Source organism: Chionomys nivalis, chromosome 25 (genome assembly GCF_950005125.1).
Source record: "Chionomys nivalis chromosome 25, mChiNiv1.1, whole genome shotgun sequence".
Taxonomy (NCBI): domain Eukaryota; kingdom Metazoa; phylum Chordata; class Mammalia; order Rodentia; family Cricetidae; genus Chionomys; species Chionomys nivalis.
In genome coordinates this window covers 2835991-2846546 of record NC_080110.1, presented here as the reverse complement: position 1 = coordinate 2846546, position 10556 = coordinate 2835991, and the positions used below count along the sequence as shown (strand labels likewise).

Sequence of the window (10556 nt, the reverse complement as noted above, 5' to 3'; positions counted from 1 at the left end):
TAGTTTAAGAACAGGATAGATAAGCTGGGCGTGGTGTCTCCCACCTATACTTCTGGCCTTTGGGAGACTAAAGCGGGATTGCGGCAAACTCAAGACCACAGAAACCTCCTCCCCAAACAACAACAAAAATAGAAAGACAAAGGCCTCGTTGGGCTAAACCGAGCGTGGCTGAGTCTTTACCAACAATAACAAGATTGTTTTTGCCCGACCCTCGGCGGGGGCGGATCAGGCCCCACGCGTGCTTCCCCGGCGCTCCGCCCACGCTGCCTCCCCCCCTTCCGGACCCCAGCTGCCCACGCTTCAGCCCCGCCTCCTGCACGAGGTCTCGCCCCGCTCCTCCCACTGTTCCCGCCCAGCTCCCGATTTCCGCCAATTGCCGCCTTGGCCCCGCCTCCCGCCCCGCCCCTCGACCCGCGCCTTTCTCCATCCGGGTTTATTTCTCTCGTGCTGTCTTGCAAGCATGGAGCTGCACGGTGAGCGCGTATCTGCTCCCGCAGCTTCGTCGTCTTCTGGGGATCGCTCGCAGGTTACGGTGTCCAGGGAGCTGCTGACCGCGGGGAGCTCGGGTTCGCGAGGTGAGCGGCGGCGGAGGGATCACTGGGCTGGCGGGTCCGGGGATTCCGCGGGGCCCGGGACGCTCCGGAGGACGGGGTACTTTGGCGCCCAGGACTCCAGGGCGCTCCGGAGGACCGAGAATGCTTCGGGAGGCGAGGATGGTGCGGAGCCCGGGACGCTCCGGAGGGCGGGGTACTGTGGAGCCCGGGACTCCGAGGTCAGGGATGCCTGAGAGGCCGGGGCGCTCCGGGCCCGGGGATGCCTAGGAGCCTGGGACGCTGTGGGGCCGGGGCGCTCCGGGCGACTGGGGATACCTGGGAGACCAGGGCGCTCTGGGGGACCGGGAATGTTTCTGGAGGCGGGGATGCTGTGGAGTCCGGGACGCTCCGGAGGCCGTGGTACTGCGGAGCCCGGGACGCTCTGGTGGCTGTGGTACTGCGGAGCCCGGGGTGCCTGGGGGACCGGGAATGATCTGGGGCGCGGGGAGGCGGGGATGTCTAGGAGTCCAGGATACTCCGGAGGCCGGGGTACTGTGGAGCCCGGGGCTCCGGGGCCAGGGATGCCTAGGAGCCCGGGACGCTGTGGGGCCGGGGATGCTGCGGAGCCCTGGATACTGAGGGGGACTGGGGATATTGAGAAGCCTGGGGCGCTGAAGAGGGGGAGGGCGGACGGGCATGCTGTGGAGCACGGGGCGCTCCGGGGTAGCGGGGAGGCGGGGATACTGTTGAGCCCAGGATGTTGGGGGGCGGGGATGCTGAGGAGTCAGAGGTGCTCCGGGGGCGGGGACACTTGGCGCAGGGCGGGGGGAGTGTGCTGAGGAGACCGGAACACTGTTGTGGGGCTCGGGGGTTGTCGGTGATACGAGTATGCCATCCCGGGCCGGGCAGTTCTTAGGGAATGCTACAGGGAGGACCTGGGCTACCTTGGCCAGGATGGTAGGTACCATTTTTAATATTTGTCTTAGGCACTCCCTCTTCATTGTCACCTTGGTGGAGGGAGACGCGTGTGCGGGAAATCCACTCAGCATTTCAAATAGTGTGGTACAGAAGAGAAAAGCATGGGTTCAGCCAGGCGTGGGGGCTCACAGCTAAATCCAGCATTTGGGAGCCACAGGCGGGCGGAGAGAGACAGAATGGAAATTGTAGGTTCAAATCCCTGCTCCGCAGTGGGACTTTATAAAAGTAGTCTTCTCTAGGCCTCTATTTTCACATTTTGATATAAACAGGTGGGGCTACCCATAGAATTTTAACGAACGCATAGAAGTTCTTGTGCCTGCGTATTAAGTATCGTGGGAACCTTTTGAGAACGAAGTGTATCTGAGGGAGTTGCACTCCTGACTGTTGAAGCTTGTGTAGTGAGTGGTAGTGTTAACCAGCTCAAGCCTTCCCGCATCCCCGACGCCTGCGCAAGTATCCTGAGGACCCCGTTTTATGAAGGAAAAAACCGGCATGGTGGTAGTCACTGCTGGGAACAGCAAAGCTAGATATTGACCCCGAGCTCTGGCTTTGCTCCGAACACTCATCAAAGCACTAGGCCTTCAGGAGCCTTCGAAGTCTCTCGGGTTATCTCTACATTGAGAGTGACGGGATTTTTGATTTAGAAAGTAGAGATTTTTCTGTGCGTGAAAAGGCTTGAGCGGTCAGTGTATGGGGATGGACAGTTGGTTTGTTTGGATTCTTTGGCATGGATAAGCTGGAAAGGTGCAAGCGTGAACAAAATTACCCCTTAGGGTATTTTTGTTTAGATTGAATGCCTACTGGCAGACAGGTGTGTTCTACAAAAGAAGAAACCTGTTCAGTGTTGCTCAGTTATTTGCTCAATTCTGCGTAGCTTGTACCCGTTTCTGGTCCTCTGTGTGTACTATGCCCACATACAGATGGGAGGCTGTTTTCTCTTTCCTGGTGGAGAGAGTTAAGGTCTTCAGGTTTGGGAGGGAAGCCCCTGTGTCCGTCAGGCCGTCTTTGTTGGGCCAATTTCTGACTTTTTTCTTTTTTCTTAATTAAAAAAAAAAGTACTTTATTTGAGATGGTTTCTTTGTGTAACAGTCTTGACTGTCCCGTAGACCAGGCTGGCTTCCAACTCACAAGAGACCCACCTGTGTCTGCCTCCTGAGTGCTAGGATTAAAAGGTGTGCAACCCATTGCCCGACTGTGGCTTTGGTTTTTTGAAACAGGGTTTCTCTGGCTCTGGCTGTCCTGAAACTTGCTCTGAAGACCATGCTGGCCTTGAATTCAGAAATCTGCCTGCTTCTGCCCATTAAAGGCAGGTTCCACCACATCGTGGCATTTCTGACTTTCTTAACCAAATAAACTGTGAAGATTATTGTTACAAGTCCATATTGCGTTAACTTTATTATTTGAACTTTTTTTTTTAGATTTATTTATTATGTACACAGTGTTCAGCCCCATGTATGCCTGCAGGCCAGATGAGGGCACCAGATCTCATTACAGATGGTTGTAAGCCACCATGTGGTTGCTGGGAATTGAACTCAGAACCTTCGGAAGGGTAGTCAGTGCTCTTAACCTCTGAACCATCTCTCCAGCCCTGAACTTTTTTTTTTAATGTATATTGTGCATGCCTGATGCATGAGAAAATCCCAAGGTATCACCTTCTGGAACTGAAATACAGACCAGTGTGAGCTCCCATGTGGGTGTTGGGAATCAAGCCTTGCTGCTTGGCTAGAGCAGCTAGTGCTGAGATGTTTTCACTGTGTGGCCCTGGCTGACCTAGAGCTCAGAGAACCACCTGCCAGAATTAAAGGCTTGTTCACCTAGCCCGCTTATTATTTATTATTGTTACTATTAATCCAGAAGGTGGAATCCGATAAACATTTGTTACAGATGAGTGAGATGGACTGAACAGGGGGAGATGGCTGTACATAAGAATCACAATGTTGTAGAGAGTATCTCCCCCCCTCCATGGAATGGTCCAGGTTGAAGACAGTCCCAGGAGCTGTTACTGATGGTCCCCTCTCTCTCTTCTGAAGTGCTAGGGTCATCCATGGCTGAGTTGCACTCCTGGCTCGGCTGCATTTATGGTGTAAATTGTGTGTATTTTCAGGTATCTGGGACCAGTTGCTCATCAGCTCTAAACCCCAGCCCAGGAAGACCTCTACTGTTCAAACAGTTCGGATGCAGAGGAGCCCTTGTAAGTACACCCTTTCCACTCCAGGGGTCGCTCCCCCAGTTTAGGCCAATCACTCACATTTGATGGGATAGGATGTCTTCATGGCTGATATCAGACCACAGAGTCAGATACCGCAAGTCTGGTATTGTGTAAATCCTTGTCTAAGGAGTAAAATTTCTCATCGTAATCTGCCTGAAGATTTTTCAGAATACATTTCTTTTTCCTTTTTGAAACTGAAAGTACTGTTGCTGGCTGCGATTCGGTGGGAAGGCTGAGGCGGGAGAACTGTAGCGTGCTGGAGATAAGCTTGAAGGGTACTCAAGACTCACTTGTTTGGAAAAGCACTTACTCTTCATATGCTCTGGAATATTAAATATGGTTCTGGGGAACACTATTGTTAACTCTTCTGCTTTGTTGCAGCTTGTTTAGCCCCTGTGTAGTCTGTGTTACAGAAGTGTACTCAGAACTGACGCATTCCTTCCTAAAATAAAACATTTCCTTAAATGGCATAAGGCTCTTAAAATAAGTAAATCTGGCTGTGGTGGTGCACACCTTTAATCCCAGCCTGGAACTCAGTCTGTAGACCAGGCTGGTCTTGAACTTGAGATCTTTCTGCCTCTGCCTCCTGAGTGCAGGGATTAAAGGTGTGCAACACCACTGCCTGGCAGAATTCTTCTACTCAGGGTCTATGTTGCTCAGGTTGGCCCTGAACTCACTGTAAGGATCAGGCACTCTTAGATCCATTGGGTCATTCTGCCTGTTTTCTCAGTCCCTTGGTGGAATGCCAACCTTCTAGAATTTTATACTTTCAAGGTGGAAGAGAAACAGACCATTTGAATAATAATTGCTGAATCGTGTGGGCTTGTTGCTCTGGGAGTCCCAAAGAGGGGCTGGGACTGTGACTGGTTGGTAGAGCCCTTGGCCTGGCAAAAGCAAGGGCCTGGTTCAGCCCCCAGCCATCTCAGCTGGCCCCTCTGACCCTCCCACCCGAGGCAGCTCAGAAGCTGGGCCTGAATTGTTGCCGAGTTCATTGCTGTGCTCCTCTGAAGTGTTTAGCAGTTGTGGAGTCTGGACTTCACTAACATGGCTGTATTCCGTGTTTGCTCTCCACAGTGTTAGACCAAGTGCAGGCGTTCCTCCCACAGCTGGCCCAGGCCAATGAAAAGCTTCGGAAGGAAATGGCGGTTGCTCCAGCAGATCGCTTCAATATTGAAAACACCGAGGGGACATCCGGGAACATCGTACAGATGGTAACTGCCCTGTTGGCGTCACGTGATGGGATTAGTGTACTTGCCACGAAATGGGGGAAGATAATGGCAAATTCTATTCTAAAGTAAAATGTGGTTTTTAAATTGTCGAACATTTCTCATAGGCTGTCTCTGTTGCCCTGTTTCACGTGCTGTTCAGTGCTGGGCACAGCTGTTGACATTAACAAGAAAGCGGGACATTGTATGTTATGGCCACTAAAGCTTTTTTAAGGCAAGAGGCTATGCATTTGACTCGAAGTTCAAGGGGAGTGTTTTTTTCATGGTAGGAAGTTGTGCCTGGGGTTCTCTGTGGTGGCAGAAGCTTGCAGCAGGCTACGATTTTGTATTTCATTCAGTATTTAAATTTTTCCCCCTTTCAGCCACTTTCTGGGGATATAGGAACCATTCTTAGTTCAGGAGCTGGACAGAACTAGGGAGCAGGTGGGATCCAGTCTGCCGGGTATGATTTGCTGGTCCTTGCTCAGAAATGTAAATCTCATTAATGCAGGAGCTGTGGGGTGTTCTTGAGGGAGTGGAGTTGGGTGTCCAGGCCTTACCTGAGGCCTGGGTTGGTCTCAAACTGTCCTGTCAATCTCCCCACTGCTGGGGTTAGAGGTTGGGATTGTAGCTGTGTTACCACGGCCATTGTTTGTATCTCTTGTTAAGTCCGAGGTGTCTGATGGGATGACTGATTCTAGCCCAGTGGTTCTCAGCATGTGGGCCTCGACCTGCTTAAGGTCATCAGAAAACACAGATACTTACATTGTGATCCCCCTCCCCCCCGTTATAGGTGATTGTGAGCCACCATGTGATTGCTGGGACTTGAACTGAGGACCTATAAGCAGCCAGTTATATTAACCTCTGAGTCATTTCTCCAGCCCCTACATTATGATTCTAACAATAGCATAATTACAGTTATGAAGTAGAAATGAAATAGTTTTATGGCTGGGGGTCACTACAGCATGAGGAACTGTATTAAAGGTCACAGCATTAGGAAGACCGAGACCCACTGCTCTAGTCCGTTTTTCTTGAGAATGGTGTTGGGTGTGTACTAGGCAGGAGCAACTTCTTTTTCCATGTGCATTGGTGTCTCCCCGGCATGTCTATATGAGGGTGTTGATATCCCCTGGAGTTAAAGACAGTTGTGAGCCAGATGGTTGCTGGGAATTGAACCGAGGTCCTCTGAAAAAGCAGCTTGTGCACTCAAGCGCTGAGCCATCTGTCCCACCAGGAGGAGCCATTTTAACGACATAAGTAAAATAAACCCTTCAAACCGACACTGACTTTGCTCTGATGTCTTCTGGCCACCGAAAGCGTTTACCTGCCGTTCGTGTTAAGCTCACAGCCCAACCCGTGCTCAAGAATCTTTATTAGTAATTTCTTCTGCTTTTATTTAAGAATTACTATTTTTTGTGTGCATGTTAGTGTGTGTGTTACCTATGTGCGTGGCTGTGAGGGTCAGAAGAACCAGAAGAAAGGGTTAGATTTTCTGAAGCTTGGTAATGGGTGCTGGGAACTGGACTGGGTCCTCTGGAAGATCAGTAAGCACCCTTATCCACTGAGCCAACCCTGCCTCTTTATTAGAAAATGTTACAGAACTGCCCTGAAGTAGAGTTCTCAACCTAACACTTTCTACAGGATGTGGCCTTATTTGAGATGAATCGGTCAGATTCAAAGGAAGAGGGCAGCTCAGAAGAGAGCTCCTCTGACAGCTCTGCAGACAGCTCAGAGTCCGAAGATGAAGACTGCACCCCCTCCGAAGTCACTGTGGACAACATAAAGCTTCCGAGTGCAGAAGGTTGCAGAGGCAAGATTGAAGTGTTAGAAAGTCCGGCAAGTAAAAAAAAGAAGCAGTGAGGTAGAGGGATGGAGAGAGGCAGGAGGCACACCTGCCACCTGTTGGGGGGGCGGCCCCCCAGGGTCCTGGGCTTCAAGGTCCCTGTGGCGCCTTAACTGTCAAAAAGAAAAATTCACAAATTTGGGGGTGTTGTACATAGAAAGTGTTCAGACTGCAGGGAGGGTCATGCCCTTGGAAACTGAGAAGGGAAATAGGGAAGAAATGACTGGATTGGCTACATGCAGATATTTGCCCAAGTTGGCATGGTCTGAACTGTGATGTCTGTGACTCATTGATGTTCATCTATGCTAAAATCAGGGCATTGGTTACAACATTCCCACTTCCAAATTAGAGTTTGGTTTGTTTGTGTACCAAAGCAGGTTACAGTTTGTTATATAGGAACTGGGTACTAGAGACCAGCCCAGGATAATGGCCCCCTGCCATTTAAGGTGTTTTTATTTTATTTTATTCACAAAAACCGAAGCTGCCTTTTAAAGTTCTGTAATGGACAGCATGTGATTGACATCCTGTGAGGGTAGACTGACCTTTGCTCTTGCCGTGAAGAGGTTTAGTGTTTACAAATACCTGCTATATCACTGTGTACATGTTGGTGTATGAATTCATGTAAACATTGGCTTCAAACTGTAATGGTGCCACAGCCTAAAGAATGACTCCAGTTCTCCTGTGACTTGGGTAGCTGTTCTGACTCAATGGTTATTGATTTATGAGGACTAGTGCCCAAGGTGAGAGGAGGAGGCACCCCCCCCCCCCAGGTGGCTACTTGAGTGTAGGACCAGGCCTTGGCTACCTGGAGGGCGTAGCAACAGCTCTCACCTACCTAGGTGGCTTGACATTCTGTGTGCTGATGCCTCCTCTGACCCTGGGTCTCCAGTTGGTCCTCTAGCAGCTGTTGCTCCACAGTAAGGACAGGTTAGGGCATCAGCCCTGAACCCAGTTCCCCCCCCTCCAGCTCTTGGCGCCTTCATGTACCTTCTTCCTCTCTCGTCCCTGAGCCTTAGAGATACTATTTCCCCTGAGAACTGAGCCATTGGGCTGCTGTACCAAACCAGGAGCAGACAATTGTGGAGCCTTCCTCTGAAAGCGATCCAGGCCGTCAGAAGGGCACACACCCCTGAGCCAGTGGTCAAAAGCATCCTACACAACCAAGTATCGTGTCTTAATTGGGTTCTCTGTTATCCAGTGACTGCACACATCCTGACCACAGCTGTGTGAATACCCAGTCTAGCCTGGTTTTCCAATTACCAGATTTTTAGACTGAAGAGACATCTGATGGGTGTACTTCTGAGTTTGGTAATAAGCTTAGCCAGGGCTTTGTTTATATTGCCAGCATAGGGCCCTTGCTTAAGGACTGGATATTCCTGTGACAGACAATGGCTTCACACCTTGGTGAGTGCCAAGCTGCAGAGCCACAGCACAGGCATAAAAGAGTAAAGCGTTCTTTTTACCATGTGCAGGAGAACAGAGACTGTATAGTTTTTTCAAACTGGACATGCTCCCCAACAAATGGTGGACTCTGTATTTGGGAAGCTTGTGCATAATTACAAAGGGAAGGCATGTTGGAAGCCGATCATTTCCTTCTGCGTACTGTTACAGTTGTATCTCAGAGAGGAAAGGTGGCAGGAACATCCTTGGGGATCGCCTACGTTGTAAAGACGGGTGGGGGGAAGGTTCTCGTAGAACTCGGCGGGTGGTCAGCGGCTGACCTGGGATAGCTAGGTTATAGGACGTGACTGACAGCTCAGAGACGGCCTAGGAGTGGCTCTAGGTGTGTCCCCTCGCTTGGGAATATAAAGCCCCACACATGTTCTGCTGTTTGTTTACCTGGTGCCCTTTTGCAACTTGAAGGAGGCAGCCACTGTGCACCCATCGGAAGTAGTGTCTCACTCCTTCTGGGCACAGTGGATCAGAATCTCATAATGCCCATTTTGGTCCAGTTTCATGATGCCCAGAAAGAAGCATGTTCATGGCACCCCTACCTGACTAGAGAGTCTGTCATGTGTGCAGTAGTCTGTTTGTCATCACCATGGTTTATAGTGGTTGCTGCCCAGTGCCAGAAGAGGCAGCAACAGTCTGACTCCAGTGCACAAATACTCAGAAGACAATTGTGTTAGTTTACTTTCCTATTTCTGTGAAGAGATGCCGTTACCAAGGCAATTTGTAAAACCGAGATTTCAGTTGGTTTCTTCCTGACAGTTTCAGAGGGGTGAGTCTGTGATCCTCGTGGTGGGGACGGTGGGAGGCAGACCTTCGTAGCAGCACATCTCTTACCCAAGCCGGAGGCAGAGAATGAGACTGGGCCTGGCTGAGCTTTTGAAACTTCCTCCTAATCTTTCTTTTCTTTTTTTTTTTTTTTTTTGGTTTTTTGAGACAGGGTTTCTCTGTAGCTTTGGAGCCTGTCCTGGAACTAGCTCTTGTAGACCAGGCTGGTCTCGAACTCACAGAGATCCGCCTGCCTCTGCCTCCCGAGTGCTGGGATTAAAGGTGTGCGCCACCACCGCCCGGCTCCTCCTAATCTTTCTTACAAAGGTCCACCCACTAGGACCGTTCTCTCTTGAACTGCCACGACAATTGGGTACGTGTTTTGTTTAGCAAAGTGGTGGCTGTCTCTGTTTGGATGTGCGTTTCTGTTCCTGACCTAACGAGCATTCTAACGGGGAGGGGTCTGGACATATAACTGGAAGATTGTTGACTGTACCTGTGCTGATGGCACCACAGCTGAACCTGCTGTTACCTGTGTAACAAGCAGGTAATGGGGTTTTTGGAGTCCATAGCCAAATGAGGCTGTATGGCCTGAACAGCGCCCCCTGATGCTGACAGCTAACCACTGGGGATACAGTGTATCCTGGTTTAGTCCCAGGTTGGTGTTCTAGTCTCCTGAAGGCAGATCCTACGTTGTCGTTAGCAGTGGGTAGATAACCACTTATCTCAGCTACACACCCAGGTCTAGTGTGGGAACCTCTAGGATCCATCTCCCTGGCAAGCAACAGGAAGGTAGACCACCCCTGCCATTGGAGTTTATTCAACAGCCTTGTGGTTGCTGGAAGCACCATTTATTTGCACGTGGTGTCTTTATTTAAATGTTGGCTGTCGTTTACGCATTCGTGCCATTTCTGCGGTCTGATTCTGTGACACCTTAGAGACTTGGCAAAAAGCCCTCCAGCACCCCCTTTTGGATATGCTGACTGTACTGTCAGTGAAGTGCACCCTGCTGGACCCACCTGCTTCAGGCTTTCCCTCTTGGCTAGCAGTTGCTCCAGTATTGTGGATATTGGGCTTAACACCCCTGTCTGCCAGTGAAACGAAGCCCACTGAAAACTGTTGAGGGGTAGGCCCTAGGGACCGGTCTCTAAGGTAAATATCAGGGCACTAGGCACACAGTCATTTACACTGTCTCACAAGAGTCTAAGTTCATGCAAAGCTTCGGAGGGAAAGGGGTTATGTTGGGAGATGGATGGGGCGTTGGAGTGCTGATGATCAGGATGGATTGTTTACATGTATGAAATTATCAAAAAATGAATAAATTACGTTTTTAAAAAATTGTTTAAAATTTTTTTTACACGTTCTTGTAGTACTAACCCTCAGGCAGGAGACTGAGAATTGGAGGTCAGCCTGGGTTGCACACCAAGTCCCTGTCTGAAAACGGAAACACACCCTGGGCCCCTTGTTTCCTAATGTCTCCTCCCGATCAGGTTATGCAGGAATGGGCAGCTGGAAACTGGTGGGGTGGGGGAAGGTAGACCCGTTCCAGAGTAGACCATTGCTACAAGGGC

General features: G+C 50.3%; 1 protein-coding gene across 1 annotated transcript; it reads left to right on the top strand.

Annotated features, from left to right (window-relative positions):
• The first annotated feature begins 459 nt into the window (after positions 1 to 459).
• Positions 460 to 10306, top strand: Nopchap1 (NOP protein chaperone 1). The gene is made up of 4 exons (XM_057757432.1): positions 460 to 575; positions 3616 to 3702; positions 4795 to 4931; positions 6567 to 10306. The coding sequence occupies exons 1-4, from the start codon at positions 461 to 463 to the stop codon at positions 6783 to 6785; spliced, it is 558 nt and encodes a 185-aa protein (XP_057613415.1). The 5' UTR covers position 460; the 3' UTR covers positions 6786 to 10306.
• The last annotated feature ends 250 nt before the right edge of the window (positions 10307 to 10556 follow it).